This window comes from Dicentrarchus labrax, unplaced genomic scaffold (assembly GCF_905237075.1).
Source record: "Dicentrarchus labrax unplaced genomic scaffold, dlabrax2021, whole genome shotgun sequence".
Lineage (NCBI taxonomy): Eukaryota > Metazoa > Chordata > Actinopteri > Moronidae > Dicentrarchus > Dicentrarchus labrax.
The window spans coordinates 644-20649 of record NW_026136900.1 but is presented as its reverse complement, the minus strand read 5'-3'; the positions used below and the strand labels follow the sequence as shown (position 1 = coordinate 20649).

The 20006-nt window shown below is 38.9% G+C and overlaps 2 protein-coding genes across 3 annotated transcripts; both read left to right on the top strand.

Moving 5' to 3' along the window:
• The first annotated feature begins 3313 nt into the window (after window positions 1–3313).
• On the top strand, window positions 3314–14263 carry LOC127360630 (protein NLRC3-like). 2 transcript variants are annotated; one of them, XM_051395087.1, is made up of 9 exons: window positions 3314–3420; window positions 5339–5458; window positions 5935–6081; window positions 7158–7381; window positions 8143–9934; window positions 11975–12148; window positions 12897–13070; window positions 13258–13381; window positions 14114–14263. In XM_051395087.1, the coding sequence occupies exons 1-8, from the start codon at window positions 3329–3331 to the stop codon at window positions 13364–13366; spliced, it is 2832 nt and encodes a 943-aa protein (XP_051251047.1). In that variant the 5' UTR covers window positions 3314–3328; the 3' UTR covers window positions 13367–13381; window positions 14114–14263. The 2 variants fall into 2 exon arrangements, with proteins under 2 accessions (XP_051251047.1, XP_051251048.1); XM_051395088.1 differs by lacking the exons at window positions 11975–12148; window positions 12897–13070; window positions 13258–13381; window positions 14114–14263 and having other exon boundaries at window positions 8143–9938.
• A 39-nt stretch (window positions 14264–14302) lies between these two features.
• LOC127360631 (NACHT, LRR and PYD domains-containing protein 12) lies at window positions 14303–19781 on the top strand. The gene is made up of 4 exons (XM_051395089.1): window positions 14303–17028; window positions 17219–17395; window positions 18614–18787; window positions 19425–19781. The coding sequence occupies exons 1-4, from the start codon at window positions 16976–16978 to the stop codon at window positions 19432–19434; spliced, it is 414 nt and encodes a 137-aa protein (XP_051251049.1). The 5' UTR covers window positions 14303–16975; the 3' UTR covers window positions 19435–19781.
• Window positions 19782–20006: the final 225 nt, after the last annotated feature.

Genomic DNA, 20006 nt, shown 5'->3' with positions numbered 1-20006 from the left:
TTTGCTATATATTTTGTAATGCTGTCAGCTGTAATCCAGCTTTATTTCCTGAACACATGATCATCTTCACATCAATTCAAACACACGATCTCAACGAGCTTCTGGCCGATCTGATCAGCTGACTGTTCTCTGCCTTTAGGTAAGTGTCCACAAGATCAGTCATCGTCTGTATCAGGAAACAACAGTGGCTCACCTGTTCACACACGTTCTTGGATTACAGCTAAACAGTAGACTAAAATATGTTTCTGAAACGATTTCATGAGAAATAGTCAGTGTAATAACAGAATGTTGCTTTGTATACTGCCTAATTTGCTAGTTTGATCTCACTGGGAATGAGCTGTCAATCATAAGGTAGCCCCACCCAAACGCATATGCAGCTTTATCGTCTATTTTACTCTAAATTGGACCATCATTTACTAAATGAACATCATAATGAGGACTTAAGACATAAGAAGACTTGAAACAAGTGACTGAGACCAAGAACTGGAAACTGTTTACTGAGCTCATAAATGAAGTGAGAAGTCGGCTCATTCTCCATTAGAGTGAATAGTATCTGTATTTTATTAGAGCTCCCCCTGCTGGGATTTACAAAGAAGGCAGGTTTTAAGACACTTTGTTGGCTTCACTTTATGTTGTCAATGTTCCAACCCTCTACTGACCTCAGAGTCTCCAGTCTACAGTGTGGACTCTCCAGAAAATTACACAACAGCTTCACTCCTGAATCCTGCAGCTTGTTGTTTCCACTCAGGTCCAGCTCTCTCAGATGGGAGGGGTTGGACTTCAGAGCTGAGACCAGATAATCACAGCTGATCTCTGACAACCTGCAGTAACTCAGTCTGAATAAAGGATAAATTATGTAGATCAAATTAATTTATAATCCAATCAGATGTGTTTTAAATGTGTCACTCAACATTACTATGTTCTAATCAACAAAATCAAAAGACTAAAGTGACTTTGTCATTGTGTTATTGTGGATCATCATAATGTCAGCCTTCTACAGACATCATCTAAATGTCTGCACAACATTCATACACCTATCCAAGTCAACACTTATTGATAACATGCAGCTAATCTCAGTGCAGTCTGTAATTAGAGGATCAATGCATGCAACATTGATCCTTTGAGGGATCAGTATCAATGTGCTGGTACCTTTTAGCTGGTTACCACGCAGCCCAGTAGTCTCCCCAAGCATTAAATGGAGTCTTCATCTGCTTCTTCACCACAGAAAAAGACATGAGGTGTGATCATCCAGCCGCTCTGCTTATGATTGGACACCAATCAGAGTGTGAACATATAATAAACGTTATTTTTTATTTTTTTAGGGCTTACAAAAGTGCAAAAACTTTAGTGAAACTATAATGTAAATTAATGTGTTTGAAGATAGTAAGAGAATTCTATTTAATAAATTATATTTTATGAATTATAAAAATATATGTTTTTTGTACATATAAACATAAAAAGTACAAGAGGAACAAAAGTGCCACAACTAAATTAATATAGACTATGTCTTAATGAAATAAATAATGAAATTAAAATTAAATGTTGAAATGTGATGTGATGATGTGCCTTCCCGCGTTAACTGGGTGGAGCACAATATTGATGTGGGTGATGCACAGCCTATCCATCAGCATTTTTATAGAGTTTCTCCTGAGAAACATAAATATTTAGATGCTGAGGTAGGATATGTGGTTGAAAATGACAGTGCCATCCTCATCAAGCTGGGCTTCTCCATTTTTATTGGTGCCTAAAAGTGACAACACACCTAGATTTTGTTGAGATTTTCGAAAGGTCAACAAGGTCACAAAGTACGATTCTTTTCCATTGCCTCGTATGGAGGACTGTGTAGACCAGGTTGGAGCTGCTAAATATGTCAGCAAATTTGATCTTCTCAAGGAATACTGGCAAGTACCTTTGTCCAGAAGAGCACAGGAAGTAGCATCGTTTATCACTCCATGGCTCCAGTTTTAGAGTAGCAGATAGAAAGTAGTTTATCTCCTGTGATTCCTCTTCCTCTACATTCCCTTAAGTTTGCTCCTTACAGGTTGAGCGGTTGCTGGGGGAATGGCTTTGGGACTGGAAGGATTAGTTGTGTTATTTACTTGAGTACATTTTTGTGTTCCTGTGGGACCCCCGTCTTATGGTGACGACCCACTCCACTTTGTCTTCCTGTTCCTGGTTGTGGGGCTTGTCTTGTTTTTCTGTGCGGTTTGTGACAAAGATGTTTATAAACATGTTTGTTTTAATTTGTATAATACCTTGTTTTGTTGAATTTGAAAAATATATGTACTTCTACTATTACTACTACTTATAATAATAACAATAATAATAATAATAAATAAATAAATAAACTACAAAATCATGTTTCCAGATTTTGTTTTGTATGAATATGTCTCAAAATAACTAAAAACAAACACTAAATTATTTTTTACATATGAAACTGTTGAGCCACATCCACGACAATTTACACCATATTGTACAATTATAAATCTATAATAAACCAGCAGAATTTCATATTGAATGATTTGTGCTGTATGCCACCTGTATATAATGCAGTCTAATGTAAAAGAAACAAAATTGTCAAATTGGCATCTTTTAGTTGCCACTTAATGGCATTAAGTCAAACATCACTAGCTACTGTATATAAGTGATTTTAGCGAAACTGGATCAAATTTTATGGAGAAAATGTTTTCTGGTTTTCCCTTTTATGACGTCTGGCTGCACCGCCTCAACTCTGTTGTGTCGTACCAGAACTGGACACAACTGAGTGGGCAATAAAACCGAGCTCGGCAGCCTCTACGGATATGGTGGGGCCAAAGAGGCTGAAGAGGACATTGACAGAGGAAGCTAAGAAGAGAAAATGAGAGAGTGACCAAACGAGAAGCCTCAGCTGAAAAAATATCTCAATATTTACTTAATATTCATCTACTGTCAGGAGATGCCACAGACATTACTACGGTAAACTGTGTGTATTCTGTGTAGTATTGTGGGGTGATAACTAGCTCTGTGCTCTTTCCTGATTGTCTCTCTGTTACAACTGTTGCTTTAGTGATTCAGCACAAGGTTTGCTTCAATTTGTGTTCAATAGTGAAAAATAAAGTTTGTAATAATAATGTGCAAACAACATTTTTTATTGTTTTATTTAAGAAACTGGAACAGGAACATTCCAGGAACATTTCAAAGTTTCCAAAATAACTGTCAGGGAATGTTCCCAGGACTGAAAATTGAACGGCAGGAATAAGACCAGCATGCACCCTTACACAAACTCAGCTGATTTCCTGTAAATGGAGATGGGAGGAGCTGAGCCACACTGTCCATGTGATGTGGATACATGAGAACTGGGTGGGAACCTGAAACTAAAAGTGTTCAGTTGGTTGATTTGAGTGGACAGAGCAGGAGGAGGAAACGGAGAGGTGAGACAGGGTGAGTGTTAATATTATTATTCTTTTACTGTCAAAGTCTCTGGGTCAGTGGTTCTGGACTGTACACCAAAGTGTTTAGACTATATGTGTGTGTGTGTGTGTGTGTGTGTGTGTGTGTGTGTGTGTGTGTGTGTGTGTGTGTGTGTGAGAGAGAGAGAGAGAGAGAGAGAGGGAGAGAGAGGCTGGCCACAGGTCAATGCAACAAGTTTTTGGCAGCAAAGGAAACATCTGAACAACCCCTGACTATTCAAAACATGAAGAAGAAATTCCAACTAGCTATATTAGAGGTGTTCTGTGTGGTGCTGTGTAGGTTATTTTCCTGACATCAGGAATCATGGACTTATAACCCCAATCTATAAAAACTGGATCCTAATAATTACTGAGGCATTTGTGTGAACAGTAATCTGGGGAAGGTTTTCTGTAGTTTTATGAGTATGAACTTTGTTACCAAGCAAGATTTGATTTATACCAAAACACCAGACAACCAGTCATACTAACACCCTTCATACCCTAACTGATAAACCAAAATAAAACCAGAAGCACAGAGCAAAATGCAGTGTCATCTGGCTCTAAATGGATAGTGCACCTTAGCTGATTATTTGAACATGGTCACTGATAAACACCAAAACAGAACCTTAACAAAGTGCAGACTGAGTGAACGTAGCCTCGCTTTTAAAAATGGGAACCAGGAAAACCCGACTTCCTGCAGAGAGAAGACTGTGCTGTCGCTGCACCCTCAGTGAACCTGAAACAGAGCTACACTTCCACCTAATGGGCAAAGTATGAACATCTCAGAGAAGCAGATTCAAACATTTTCAAATTAATGTCAAAAGGGTTTCTTAACCTGTTAGATGAAGACAAACTAGGGGAGGTGTTAAAGAGCTGCTGCCTGCCATAAACTGAGGGACATTGAGTGACAGTTACCTAACGCATGGTGCTGTTATATTTGATCAGTTTTATATGTTTTGTCTTGTTGTATGTTTCTGTTCTTTAGTTACGTACAGCGTGACATCATGCCTAAAAAAAACATTTGAATTAGAATTTGAGAAAGATTTTTAAAATCCTTTATTTACACTGGTATCATTAATATTCATTCAAGTAAACAAACATCATCAAAATACAATTTTCATTTTCATTCAAAACCAGGACTGAAATCTAATTTATCATCCATGATTGAGGAGATTATATTATGATCTCTCTCTCTCACTCACACACACACACTCACTCACACACACACACACACACACACACACACACACACTAATAATGTTCCACATACTCTCAATGTCCTCATACATTGCTTTGATCATGACAATGACACCAGGACTGAGGCCAAACCTTTCCACAGGTAATGGTGCTCAATGTGGAGACCAGTTTCTATGCACAAATTACTTCCAAAATATTATTTTTATTATTGATTAATGATATATTATCAAAGATCAACCTACCAGGCACACAATATGTTTGGTCTTGATGGGTGATGTACTGTATGCCACCACCTTGATCTTGGACAAGAATATAAATAATAAATATAGGTAAATAATAATATGTTCCAAGAAAGTAAAAGAAGGAAGTCAAATGTTCTTTAAAATTAACATCCATAATCAAGGCAGGGTAAAGATTCCAATATGCACTTTTATGTTTAATATTTGAAACTAAAAGATTAAAAATATCCATAGAATGATCTGTGATACTGTGCTGCATCCTTTGACCAGCCTAAATTAATGCTTAAAGCAATACAATCTATCCAGTATAGCCAAAGGAATGGTTCTGTTCTCTTCATTTATCAACCTAACTCTGAGTTTTTACTAATTGAGTCATTGCACATTTCCCTCCTCATATTTTTTGTTGACTTTAGAAACTGTTTTATTTTTCCTTCACTGTAAAGTCATTTTTTACTTTTATTCTCCACTTTTTAGTTCTTCAAAAGTCAAAAATGGTTGTGCTCTCAGTCGTGATCATCCCTCCATTCAGACTCAGAGCTGGATGACACCTGTTCCTCTATCTGCTTTCCTGGCTGGCTGCTCCTTTGTTCAGCTGTAAGCCATGAACATCACTGTTTTATTTTATTTTAACATTTGTCTCCTTTTCTGTCAGTTCTGTCTCACTGTCATTTTCAATCTGTTGGTGTCGACTCATCTGCATCATTTGTCATCTTTCTGTCCCTTTGCATTTTTCTGAGCTTGTCCTTTACCATTGTTCCCATTTTCTGATTCCTCTTCTGTATTTTTCTCATTTTCTTTTTCTGGCTCATTGCTTTTCTTTTTGACCTCCTGGGTGGCCCCATAAACAACAGACTGCTCTGCACCCAGATAATCAGTTATTCAATGTCAGTGCTCACAGTGTTAGGGCAGATCGGTGTACGTATAATGTTTCACACTTGTTACGGCAATGTTAATGTCTGTTCCCCATGTCTCTTTCTGTTCTCTCAGTCTTGAGTGTGACTCTTGAACAAACTTGTTTTTCTTTATTGTAATGTTCTGAGCTCAGTCAGTGTTACTGTTTTACCTCTCAGGCTGCGTGTAGACCAGAAGATGGATGATTATGTGGGGGAAGAGAAGGAAAGAGCAATGTCTCCAGTGTCCCGTCTGTCTATGAAGAGTGTCCGGTCCAAAAGTCCACCTCTGAACTTCAGTAAGGAACCTGGACCCTCAGACACAAAGTAAGAGAACTCATTACAGGGCTCATGTTCAGTTTCTTTTAGTTTGTGTATTTACAGCCTCTAAATGATTTTGTCTTAAGAGAATTTATCAAGGGTTAGGGTTATTCTGCTAAAAGAATTCATTGATGCAGAACTATTAGTACAGAGGCTGTTTCAAGATGAATCTTAGTCTGGGTTTTATAACCACAAACTACTGATGGTATTTCTGCAGCAAAATAATAATAATGATCTCTATTTATAGAGCACTTCAAAATCCATGTCACAAAGTGCTTCACAAAAAACAAAACAAAAGGCATCTTAATATTATCAGATTTGAAAAGAAAATTAGATTAAACAAGTAAAACATTATAGGAAATAAAAGACAGTTAAGGAAAATTAAAATTCAAGGAAAATCCTGAATAAATCAGAATCAGAATCAGAAATACTTTAATAATCCCAGGGATTTAAAGGAGACCACTGATTTAGACCACCTGATTTCCTTGGGCAGATTGTTCCAGAGCCTTGGGGCCTTGCCCCAAACGCCTCCTTTCATTTTCTTTCATAAAAACATTTCACAGTCAGCAACCTTTTTAAACTGGGGCTCACGGAGGAACTGAATTTACCACCAAATCTCATGTGGACAGAAATAAGTTCTAAAAATATTTTGTTGTGTGTTGTGTCTCCAAGGGCTGGTAACAGTAAATATAAATGGAATGACAAAGAACGCTTCAGGCTGAGACACTGCTGGTACATTTGAACATTTAAGGACACGTTCGTTTAACATCAGTTCAAACTTAAATAACGAAGCTGTCCAGAGTTAATGCAAAAAAGCAACATAATCAGCTCTCTTTAATGGAGAATTTCACTGTGAAGTAGCAGCAGCAAGTGTTGAGTTTGTATTAATAGCAAACTATAGACTGTTATAATTTATTTTATTATGATATAAAAAAGGAACACTCATTTTCTTTACAGACTGAATGCTGAATTCAAACAGAAGAATAACGACACTTTTACTGTGTCACTGTCTGTCTTCTTGATATTTTAAAAATAATCAATAAATCATTTTAATGTTTAATGTGAATGAAATATCTTCACAGAGCGAGGAAGAGGAGTCGTGTTCCTGTGGAGGAGCAGCTGTCTTGCTGTGTTTTGTGTCAGGACGTCCTGAAGGATCCAGTCTCTACCAGCTGTGGACACTGGTTCTGCAGACAGTGCATCACCTCATACTGGGACCAGTCTGCTTCATCGGGAGACTCCTCCTGTCCCCAGTGTGGAAAAAGATCCAGAACAAGAGCTGGACTGCAGACCAGCTCTGTACAACGTAAGACTTTACACCTGTCTGCCGAGGCCATCATATTTCCATTAAAAAACATCCTGAACCCAAAAGAAATGTTTTTTTTTTTTAAGATGCTGCCTACCAATCAGAATGCTGAATGTGACCCGTCTGCATAGATACAAATTGAAAACTATTCAACTCTGTTTAAAGCAGTAATGCTTTCCACACTCATGTGGAGTAGCCAGCCAGTGGGAGAAATTAGGGAATACTTTTCCTCCAAATAAGGAGGCCTCTGGCATATTCTCAGGCCACCATTCCATCATATACACTGATCTGAATTATTACATATAGCAATTCATTGTAATAGTGTATACTTGATCAACTGGCTGCCCATTTTTTCAGAAGCCTGTCAGAGTCTATTGATACACGCCAGCTCCCTTTTGGGTGGCACCTTTCCTCTCCCTTTTCTTCTTTATTAATATACTTATAATATGGGCAGTAAGCAGGTATGATTTAATAGTTATCATTTACTTTGTTACAAAGCAGGAGAAAACTACTCAATGGTAGAATATCCCAAAACATAGACCATGGATAAGAAGTGAAGTGTACTTGATCAAATATTACTGCATACAGCTCTATTTTTTGCACAAACTTACAACACTACTTGTGATTTCAGGTGGACTTTAACCTTTAATACTTATTCTTAGTCTCCTTATTCTTATATTGATCAATTTTGTGATTAAAACAATCACCAGATTCTCAAACTCTTTTTCTTTACTCTCACAATTGTGTTTCTTCTCTTTCAGCAGAGAGTGGTCAGCAGGAGGTTTTAGATGGACATAAGATCAGTCTGAAGAGGAGATGTGAATGTGTGACTGAAGGAATTGATGAACCAGAAAGTAGAACCCTCCTCAACAGGATCTACAATGAGCTCTACATCACAGAGGGACAGAGTGAAGAGGTGAATACCCAACATGAGGTTTGGCAGCTTGAGACAGCTTCCAAAATGCCAAAAAGCCACAATGAGACTCCAATCAAGTACCATGATATCTTTAAAGCCTTACCTGACCAACAGAGACACATCAGAGTGGTTCTAACAAACGGCGTCGCTGGCGTTGGAAAAACTGTCACAGTGCAGAAGTTCACTCTGGACTGGGCAGAGGGCTTGGAGAACCACAATGTCAGTCTGGTGGTTCTGCTTTCGTTCAGGGAGCTGAACCTGATCAAAGATGAGCAGTACAGTCTTCTCACGCTGCTCCATGTTTTCCATCCAACATTACAGAAGGTCACAGCAGAGCAGCTCGCTGTCTGTAAACTTTTGTTCATCTTTGACGGTCTGGATGAAAGCAGACTTTCACTGGAATTCCACAACAATGAGGTTGTGTCTGACGTCACACAGAAGTCTTCAGTCAGTGTGCTGTTGACAAACCTCATCAAGGGGAATCTGCTTCCCTCGGCTCTCGTCTGGATAACTTCCAGACCTGCAGCAGCCAATCAGATCCCTCCTGAATGTGTTGACAGGGTAACAGAAGTACGAGGCTTCACTGACGCCCAGAAAGAGGAGTACTTTAGGAGGAGAGTCAGTGATGAAGATCTGTCCAACAGAATCATCTCACACATCAAGACCTCCAGGAGCCTCCACATCATGTGTCTAATCCCAGTCTTCTGCTGGATCACTGCTACAGTTCTGGACCACATGTTGACTACAGACCGGAGAGGAGAGCTGCCCAAGACCCTGACTGATCTGTACTCACACTTCCTGCTGGTTCAGACAAAGAGGAAGAAGCAGAAGTATGATGAGGGACATGAGACGAGTCCACAGGAGCTGATGGAGGCTGACAGGGAAGTTCTTCTGAAGTTGGGGAGGCTGGCGTTTGAACAGCTGCAGAAAGGAAACATCATGTTCTACCAAGAAGACCTGGAGCAGTGTGGTCTTGATGTCACAGAGGCCTCGGTGTACTCAGGAGTTTGTACAGAGATCTTCAAAAGAGAGAGTGTGATCTTCCAGAAAACAGTCTACTGCTTTGTTCATCTGAGCATTCAGGAGTTTCTGGCTGCAGTCTTCATGTTCCACTGTTACACCAACAGGAACACAGAGGTACTGGAGGCTTTTCTTGGAAGAAAACATGTTGATTCAACTCTGGATGTCTTCCTGAGCAGAGTCATGGACAAATCTCTGAGGAGTGAAAATGGTCACCTGGACCTGTTTGTTCGCTTCCTCCATGGCCTCTCTCTGGAGTCCAACCAGAGACTCTTAGGAGGTCTGCTGGGTCAGACAGACAACAGTCCAAAAATCATCCAGAGAGCCATCAGCAACCTGAAGGAGAAGAGGACCAGTACCTCTCCTGACAGATGCATCAACATCTTCCACTGTCTGATGGAGATGAACGACCACTCAGTCCATCAGGAGATCCAAGAGTTCCTGAAGTCAGAGAACAGATCTGAGAAGGAACTCTCTGAGATCCACTGCTCAGCTCTGGCCTACATGCTGCAGATGTCAGAGGAAGTTCTGGATGAGTTTGACCTGAAGAAGTACAACACAACAGAGGAGGGACGACGGAGACTGATCCCAGCTGTGAGGAACTGCAGAAAAGCTGTGTAAGTCCAGATGTGATTGTCAACAATATAAAGTAATCATCCATCCTGGAGGTATTGCAAGTTCAGAATCACCTAAAAGTATTAATATCTTTCAAATAATGTATTGACCGTTTGTAGTTCACCATCTAGTTACAGTTTCTTTCATTGAGTAATATAGTACAAGCTACATACTGACTAACTGAAGTGAGTACAGTGGTGCGGTCACTTATAGTGTTGGGAAGTTTACCTTTCAGATGTTATAAGTTACAGATGACTAGTTACCCTGTTAAATATGTAATAAGCAATGTAACTATTTAAATTTGATTACTTTTCTAACCAATGTTTTAAACTTCACACAGTTTTAACTACTCATTCATACTTTCAGTTAGAAACTCAGTTTCAAATGTTCCATGTCTTTCAGATCCCAAAAACACAAACACATACACATTTCCACTTTTTAAAACATTTTTCAATAATGTCTCATAATCTCATAATATTCCACATCGTGAACACATTATGATTTTTATTGACTTTTTCAATCCCATTCACAGTAATTTCTTTTTCACTTTTCTAACTAGAATACTCCTTCAACTGGTATAAATTAAATCCAGCTGGTCATCTTAACTCCCAGCCATTAGTAAAGCAATACAATTCAGCTGCTCCTTTAGCCACTGTCTTCGGAAATTACCTACTTTGCTCCAATGTAGCCGTCTCTCTCTGTCTTTGGTCACCACCATAGTAATGGTACATACAATGATAAATAATTGCTAAATCATACTGTATATAATATAATAGATTGACAAAAAACAAGTTTTTAAGTGAAAATATCTAAACACAGACGTCCTTGGATGTGGAACATAAAATAGAATATTTTCAGCAAAAGTTTGGACACTGAAAACAAGTTTGTAGCAGCTAAAGGTGTATTCTTGTATTTGTGATTTTTTTGCAAAAGGCTTTTAGTTCTTGCATGCACAGCTCTTTTAGAGGACTGAGTGAAAACCTTCAGCTTGCATCTCTTGAGGTAGTCCATGTTGGACATGAACATAGCCCTTTCCAAAATGCATCAGGCTTGTTTTCTGTTGCATACTTTTAACAAGGTTTGGAGAGTTAGAGTATTTGTAAAGCTTTAAAAATGGCCCCAGATGAAATTGTTGACATGCCCTAGGCCTGCAATGCTGATTAAGGTCTGAGACATTATAAAAACAATCTGAGATTGCAGAACTCTTAGAGTGCCTAAACCTTTGCACATGCCATAATGATTTTTTTGTTGTTCCGTTTAGAAAGTTACAATACATAAATGTTGACTCAAAATGTTGTATGTTCTGTTCCAAACTCACAATTTTGTTTTTACATGAATACGTGTACAAATAAGTGCCATGTCACAGACCGTTTTGAGACAGACTTAACACCAGTCTGGCAATTTAATTTGATTTGATTTGATTTGATTCAGTTATTCAAATTGATTTAATTTCTTTAGCGACAAATCATAACTGAAGATATCAAGGAACACAACAGGTCTAGGTCTTTTTTTAATCAGCGATAGGTAACGTGCAGTCATTATTTTATGATGTTAATGTGACACAGTGTGTGTGTGTGTGTGTGTGTGTGTGTGTGTTTGTTTTTTGTATATTCTAGCACACACATTCATATACTTTCTGTTTGAAATGCACAAGGATGTTTGTGGGTATTGTGGGTTGTGGAGGCTGCCCCTCCACACATGCACAAGGCGAGCACTTCTTTGCTTCGTTCTGTGGTAGGCTGGACCTGGAAGCAACTCAGGACTGCTACCTGTTCCGGGAACTAAGTAGTCTTGGCTGCATCTTAAGTTTTTCAAGATCCACAAAAGCCTTTTTCCCTTTGTGTTGTGTGTTAGGAATTATTTGAAAATGTCTTTCAATTATTTTTGGGACATCCCTAGTAATTCCTCCATGTGAAACAGTGAAAAACTGAATTCTGAAATGATTTATCGACACTACAAACAAAAAAGATTAATAGACATTAATTGGGCAGTTTTTCATAATATACCTCTCTGATTGTACTGTATATTATATGTGATTACAGACTTTCTGGATGTCGACTCTCAGAGACTCAGTATGAAGTTTTGGCCTCGGTTCTGAAGTCCAACCCCTCCCATCTGAGAGAGCTGCTGCTTGACTCCAACAAACTGCAGGACTCAGCAGTGAAGCTGTTGTCTACTGGACTAGAGAGTCCAAACTGTGAACTGGAGACTCTGAGGTCAGTTAAATCGCTGTATTTGGTCTTGTAAATCTTGCCCTACCAAATTTAAATCCATATCTGACGTTTTGATTTTGTTAGGTTAATTTTTCTGTGGAACAGGGGTTACCCTAACCACTAAGAACAAATCTCAAAAGCAGTTATTCAAAGTTTGTCAATCCAAATAGTTGAATAGTTAAATTTACTCTATGATCAAAATAGACCTACACTTGTAAGAAAGCTGGGGGAAAACACAATTCTCTTCAGAAAAAAGGGGATAGGTACTACATAACATTTAAGATTAAGAGAATATAAACTCAGTTTGCTCAGAGCGCATTTGATCCAGTTATAAAATAATAAGGATGAAGCTCAGTCAGTGTTTTGATGGAGGTGACAGTAGTGATGAGCATATTCTAAATCTGTGGTTTCATATGACACCTCACTGCTGGGACAGGTGTTCAAAGGGTTATTATTTTGTATTTAGTTAATGATTTGGTCATTATGGAATTCTACATAAAACGTCTGAGCATTTTTTATAAAATGACATGATTTTATGAATTAGAGAAAGCACAAAAGAATGAATGTAATATAAGTTTTTAATAGTCTGATTTAATAATTATTACAGAGTTGACTAAGATCTGATTGATGTTAAGACATTATCCACATAACAGAATCACCAAGTCAGCACTCATTTTAGAGAAAGGTTCATTGATTAGAACATATGAAATTCATGAATTAATAAATGTAGATGATGTTTTATTTTTTCCAGATTGAGTGGCTGCGGATTGTCGAAGATCAGCTGTGATTCTCTGGTCTCAGCTCTGAAGTCCAACCCCTCCCATCTGAGGGTGCTGGAGCTAAATGACAACGACCTGCAGGATTCAGGAGTGAAGCTGCTGTGTGGTTTTCTGGAGAGTCCACACTGTAGACTGGAGACTCTGAGGTCAGACACCATTTTTATAACATTGAATTTACATTCTAAACCCTCTTGAGCACTAAACAGATTATTAAACATTCAATGATTTCAAGTGAAAAAACGTAATTTGATTTAAGAATAGACATCTTTTATTCTTTATTCAGATTGAGTCGCTGCGATTTGTCAGAGATCAGCTGTTCTTCTCTGGTCTCAGCTCTGAAGTCCAACCCCTTCCATCTGAGAGTGCTGGAGCTGAGAGGAAACAACCTGCAGGATTCAGGAGTGAAGCTGCTGTGTGGTTTTCTGGAGAGTCCACACTGTAGACTGGAGACTCTGAGGTCAGACACCATGTTTTATTTCTGTGCTGAGATGAATGTGATGTGAAAGTTGTGCTGACAGTAAAGTGCAGACATAAGGCTGATATTATACTGATCCACACTGAGTATCTTAATGCTAAAGTCTGTTTTCTTCTTCAGTGGTTTATTCCAGTAATTGTGGCAGAGCAATGCTGATTTAAAACCTGACCATAAAAAGAAAAATCTGCACTGGATAATTCACAAAAGCCATACTGAGTGAGATATTCATACCAAACACACCATGCTTCTTAAATAGCATCACCACTACATAATATGAAAATGTTGTAGATTTCATGTGAATCATTTGTTTACTTTTCCCTAAAATTTAACCTGACACATTTTGAATCCTTGGAAACTTTCTGAGAGAATTTCTGTGGGTTTATATTTGTGTTTGGCCGCACAACGAATTTGTATAGATGGAGCCAATAAGTAAAGAGGTGAAGTCACTACATCTTTGCTGAAGTAGCAGCATGTTGTCATTAATAATAATACATTTGATATTATTATTACTTCTTGTTGGGTCTCTGTAATTATTATGGTCTAGACCTGCTCTATAATGTGTTGTGATAACTTCGTATTTATTTTGGATTTGAATTGAATTGAGAATATTGAGAATTCTTTTTCTGAACAGTAGAATTTTCTATAATAAATAGAATAAATTATATCAAGCTGAAAAACTGACTTGTATAGTTATATAATTTATTCTTTATTCAGATTGAGTCGCTGCAGTTTGTCAGAGATCAGCTGTGATTATCTGGTCTCAGCTCTGAAGTCCAACCCCTCCCATCTGAGAGAGCTGTGGCTGACTGGAAACACCCTGCAGGATTCAGGAGTGAAGCTGCTGTGTAATTTTCTGGAGAGTCCACACTGTAGACTGGAGACTCTGAGGTCAGACATGATTTTTTATTTCTATGTTGAGATTAATATGATTAGTTATCCCGCTTCAGGATTTAGTACATTTAAGAGAATGTCTGTATTCACACATACAAGGCTGGGGATGAAGACATTAAAGAGACCATATAATGCTCATTTTAAGGTTCATCAAAGTTTACTATCATAGGTTTACATGCTTAAGTGTTCACATTCTTCTCATAGTGGTTATTTCTATCTGAAACACTTAAATTTCTTTAAGACCCCCCTCCAAAAAAGCCCACACACCACCCACAGTGTTTTGTGTCAGCTCTGCCAATGTTTTTAGTTAAAGTTAAACAGCGTTGCCAGGCAAATTAATTCCTGCGATTTGACCATTTCTTTTTAAGATAAGATGTTCCTTTATTTATGCCCTGTGGGAGACACTCAAGTCAGACACAGCAGCATAGGGGAATGTAATGCAGAAAGTACAGAAGTGTAAAAGTACAATAAAGAATAATAAAATAAAAATATTATAATGATATAATAGAAAATATAAGACTATATGCAGTAGAATGGTGTGCAAAATATTTTAAACAGTGTATAACTAAATAGTATAAACTAAAGTGTACATTTGCAAGGTGTAGTTTGTGAAAAAAGTTTGTGCATAGTAGGTTAAAGTTCAACCAGTTTTAATCAGCTGAGGTTGGAGGTACTGGATGCTGGGGCGTTGTGGAGTCTGATGGCTGATTCTGGGCTGGATCAGTCTGTAGCTGTCCATAATGGCTTTCAGCTTCCCTCTCATCCTCCTCTCAGTCACAGCCTCCACATTGTCCAGATCCATCCTCTCCACCAAGCTGGCTTTCTTCACCAGCTTACTCAGTTTGTTGGCACCACGAGTCCCGATGCCTCCTCCTCAGTACACCACAGCAAAGAAGATGACACTGGCCCACATAGACTGTTAGAACATCTGTAGTAGCCGAGTGCACACGTTGAAGCACCTGAGCCTCCTCAGAAAGAACAGCCTGCTCTGTCCTTTCTTGTAGAGGGCCTCAGTGCGATCCGTCCAGTCCAGATTATTGTTGAGCTGCATCCCCAGGAACTTGTAGGTGTCCACCATGTCTATCCTGGCTGGAAGTCCACCACCAGCTACTTGGTTTTCCCTGTGTTGAACTGTAGGTGGTTTTTGTCGCACCATCCAATGAAGTTCTCAATCAGGTCTCTGTACTCCTCCACCCTATCATCTATGATATAGCCAACAATAGAGGAATCATCAGAGAACTTCTGTAGGTGGCACGCTCCCGAGTGGAAGCAGAAGTCAGAGGTGTAGAGGGTGAACAGGAACGGGGATAGTACAGTTCCTTGGGGTGTGCTAGTGCTGCTCGTCACCACGTCTGACAAGCAGCTGTGCAGTCTGACATACTGTCGTCTGTCAGTGAGGTAGTCAGTGACCCAGGCAACAAGGTCCTGGTCCACCTGCATCACAGAGAGCTTCTCTGCCAGCCGGAGAGACTGGACTGTGTCACCTTAAATTCACACTGTGGAGAGGACCTTTTAAAACTCCCGCTTCACATATGACTTTGTCTCCAATGTAACATCTGTTTGAAGCTTGTGCATGCTGAGCATATGGTGGTTACATCAAAGACACATACATATTCTACCTGAACTGAAAAACACGTCCTCTATGGAGAAGGCAGAGTCTAAAAACTTTTAGAAAGCCTAACCAATTTCCCTGGCAGAGGTTTCTGAGGTAGTTGAGACAATGTCCAGATGCTTAAAGGTCTGGACATTATTATATTGGCAGACTGCGTTGGTGGTTCCCATTTTAAAAAAAGGTGTACTCCAATCATCAGGGTATAACACTTTCAGCTTCCCTGGAAAGATGTTATTTAACCAGCAACTATTTCAGCAAACTAATCAAAACATAATTCAATACTACTAATAAATGGCAGAAGGCTAAACTTAGTTTGCTTACGTAATATACATACATTATAATGGTTACACTCTTACAAAGATTCATAACGATGGCAACGGTTATAGATATTTGTCTGTTACTAGATGGCAGTGTTGTGACATGATAAACCAGACATTAAATCTCTACTACTACTACTACTATTACTACTTTTTCAAAGTCGGGACATTGGGTTTGCATAAATTGTCACAAAAACACATGTTGAGTCAGGTTGTGTTCTTAGTATCAATGTTGTAAAAGAAATCCTGTAGATGCACTGGGATGCACCAGTACATTACGTTATGCGCTCCTCTTCCAGCTCCTGGTACTTTATCTTTGTCCATACACTCTTCCAAGGGCACTGTGAGCTTCAGCGTGATCAGTTGCTTGGTGGACTCTGCAATAATGATCATGTCTGATCAAAGCCATGTTGTTATATGGGCTGGGAACTTCAGCTGCTTACCCAGGTCCACTTGCAGTCTGGGACTGTGGTGGGGAGGCCTGACTTCCCTCTAGGTTGGATATTGGGCTTCTCTCCAGCACTGAGCATGGTGTTCTTTGGCTAGTGGTGGCCCTTGTTGGCGTTAATGGCTGTGCCTACACTCTCAGCAACTGCCCTGAGAACCTGGTCATGGTGCCAGCGATAGTGCGTGTCTCCCAAGAGCTTTTGGGCAGCTGCTAAGGAGCTTTTCCAGGGTTCCTCTTCCAGAACAATGAGATGTGAAGGTTTACTGGACTGGATAAGGGTATTCTAGACAGCTTGGACTAAGAATCTGATGCAATGGAAGTCTGCTTTCCAGATGTTAGACCAGAGGATCTGTCGTTGGAGGTAACTTTTAGAAAAACCTTTCACTATATTACTGACAGTAGTGATTGATAAGAAGTTATTTTCACTTTACTGTTTGAAGTTTCCATTTTCTAAACTTTTACATTCTCAACCTTCTTCAGCTCTTATTATTCATTCATTAATTATTTCAAACACAAAAACTTGCTTCTCACATCTTTTATTCTTTATTCAGATTGATAGGCTGCAGTTTGTCAGAGATCAGCTGTGATTATCTGGTCTCAGCTCTGAAGTCCAACCCCTCCCATCTGAGAGAGTTGGACTTGTGGGGAAACAAAGACCTGCAGGATTCAGGAGTAAAGCTGCTGTGTGGTTTTCTGGAGAGTCCACACTGTAGACTGGAGACTCTGAGGTCAGACACCATTTTTTATATCTGTATGGAGATTCATATGTGGTGAAATTTGCAAGTTTTGTGTTAATATTGTTACTCAATTGACACCAGACTGTCCTCCAGAAACAATCCAGCTACATTATTAAATGATCAGAAATATTTCCCACAGTGCATCAACATTTTGGATGATTAAAAAATGAGAAAATGTTGATGCATGGCAGAAGTAGTGCGATCAATTTCAGAACTGTTATTCAAAAACCACATTTTGGGAACTATTTTGAATTCTATCCTTGACTAAACTATTGCAATAAATGGATATTGAGCATATATATATATCTATATTGTAAAAAATAAATTACAGACATCTCCATGTTGTTTAAATGAACACAAATGCTCTGAAATTTGTCCTGATAGCTGAATGTTTGACACTAGTTTGAAATCTGCTTTTACATGCAAACCCTGGTGATTGCCATTCATAGAGTGAAGCCATGGTTTCTCACTTGGTGTCTAAAGTTGTGAGTTTGAGGACTGGGCAATGCAATATCTACTCAGGTATATTCTTTGTGGATTAGAGATACATGATTTCCAAAGGTATTTTTTAGTTTAAGAAGTTTTAAATAATTATTGTCCAATCAGTTCTGTAGACATGTATCATTTGTCTTTCTCTGTCTTACTTTTCCTCCTCCTCCTCCTCCTCCTCCTCCTCCTCCTCTTTTTTTCCCTGATCTTTCCCCTTTTCTTTCCCAAACCCAAAAAGACATGTAAATATACTACATAAAACCCTACTGTCTATTATTTGAAAGCTGGGACCTGTACCCATGCAGAACTGAGAAATGACCTACATTAACCCAGCTGGTTTAAGTAAGTCTTACAATTTATAATGTATGTTAGAATTATAACAGTGATTTCTCTTGTTACAGTTAGGATCAGCACCGTCTGATCATGGCTGGGTCTCCTCAGATGGTAGATGGTAGTGAGCTGGTAGAGGTTAAGAGCTGAAGTCACTAGGTTTTTATTGAAGCAGCAGCACGTTGTCATTAATATTAATGAGAGCTCTTTTTCACTCTTTGTATTTTACAGTTTGCAACCTGCATCCTGTTGGGTTCAGGTGTTTGGAGTTTCCATTTCCTAAACTTGTACATTGTAAACCTTCTTCAGCTCTGAACAGATTATTAAACACTGAATGATTTCAAGCAGGAACATTGTCTTCTAAACTCACATCTTTTATTCTTTATTCAGACTGAGTTACTGCAGGTTGTCAGAGATCAGCTGTGATTATCTGGTCTCAGCTCTGAAGTCCAACCCCTCCCATCTGAGAGAGCTGGACCTGAGAGGAAACAAGCTGCAGGATTCAGGAGTGAAGCTGCTGTGTGGTTTTCTGGAGAGTCCACACTGTAGACTGGAGACTCTGAGGTCAGTAGAGGGTTGGAGTCAGTCCATGGTTTCAGCACTATTGTACTAAACACAATTATTATCAAAGCAAAGATCTGGTATTTCCATTTTTTTTCGGTGAAGCTGTGAGAGGAGAATGGTGACAGACTGGATTAGATAGAAAGACAGAGAACAGTCAGCCAATCAGAGAGCCAGAAGCTTGTTGTGATTATGTGTTTGAGCTGATGTCTCTTTGACCAAGAAGCAACCTCTGTGGCTGCTAATGAAGCCAACACTGAAGTAATAAAAACTGCATTTCCTTGAAGGCTCCAAAAGTGAGTCTATAAGGCCCCATGTTAAAATGTCCAACTTTACAGAAGAAAGAAACATGTTTACAGCTTGGTACAAAAAACTGTTTTTGTGTCTATAGCTAAGAGTGAAGTTTTATATGACTCACCTGTTTACATTATATTTTGGCTTAAAGTTATGCATAATTCAGTCACAGTCAATGGCTGTTTTCAGTCACCAGGCTTCACTCAGCCGTCTAAGCCCCACCAACGCTCCACCTCTTTGTCCATTTGGATTAGCAGGGAGTGAAAGTAGATCAAACATTGATGGGGAGGGAGGGTCTCTATAAACACTGATTTATGACTTTATGTCTGTCTTCTCCTTTTTTCAGATGGAAGTGATCTCTGTCGTACTCCGTTATAATGTGAGTGACTAGAAAGGTGGCTGTGTTGAGAGAGGATCAGATGTGTCCTGGTGATTGTCCAGAGATAAAATCAAACCATCAATCAGAGAGGTTGAAGCAGCAGCATCAGTTCTGACTGGGCCATGTTACTGGGAGGTAGAGGAGAGGAGAGCTTCATCCAGCAGTGACTGACAGAGGAATCACAACCAGTGGAGATGACTCTCAGTGCTGCAGTCTGAACTGCTCTGAGATCAGCTGCCTGTGTGTTCCTCTGGATGTTGAGCATTACAATCTGTACTATTCAATGTGTATCATATTACTTTAATCAATAAAAAACAAAAATCAGTCATTGCTTTTTTAGTGTTTTGTTTTTTATTACCTTTTCTCCCTTTTCAACTTATGTGAAGTGTCTTTGAGTTTCTTGAAAAGCACTCTTTAAATAAAATGCTTTATTATTTATTATTATTATAAATCTTTAGTAAACAAGCAGGATTTAATTTATTGATGATTTATGCTGCAAGGCAACCTGTATATAATGCAGTCTCATATAGAAGCTGAGTCATAGAAAGC

Bases quoted from the DNA above. Each gene is read 5' to 3' on its own strand.
- LOC127360630 (XM_051395087.1), top strand. From the start codon at position 3,329: ATGAGAACTGGGTGGGAACCTGAAACTAAAAGTGTTCAGTTGGTTGAT. The intron at 6,082-7,157 runs GTAAGAGAACTC...ATATCTTCACAG, and splicing joins CCTGGACCCTCAGACACAAA to AGCGAGGAAGAGGAGTCGTG. The intron at 12,149-12,896 runs GTCAGTTAAATC...TATTTTTTCCAG, and splicing joins TGTGAACTGGAGACTCTGAG to ATTGAGTGGCTGCGGATTGT.
- LOC127360631 (XM_051395089.1), top strand. From the start codon at position 16,976: ATGCAATGGAAGTCTGCTTTCCAGATGTTAGACCAGAGGATCTGTCGT. The intron at 17,029-17,218 runs GTAACTTTTAGA...TTCTTTATTCAG, and splicing joins CAGAGGATCTGTCGTTGGAG to ATTGATAGGCTGCAGTTTGT. The intron at 17,396-18,613 runs GTCAGACACCAT...TTCTTTATTCAG, and splicing joins TGTAGACTGGAGACTCTGAG to ACTGAGTTACTGCAGGTTGT.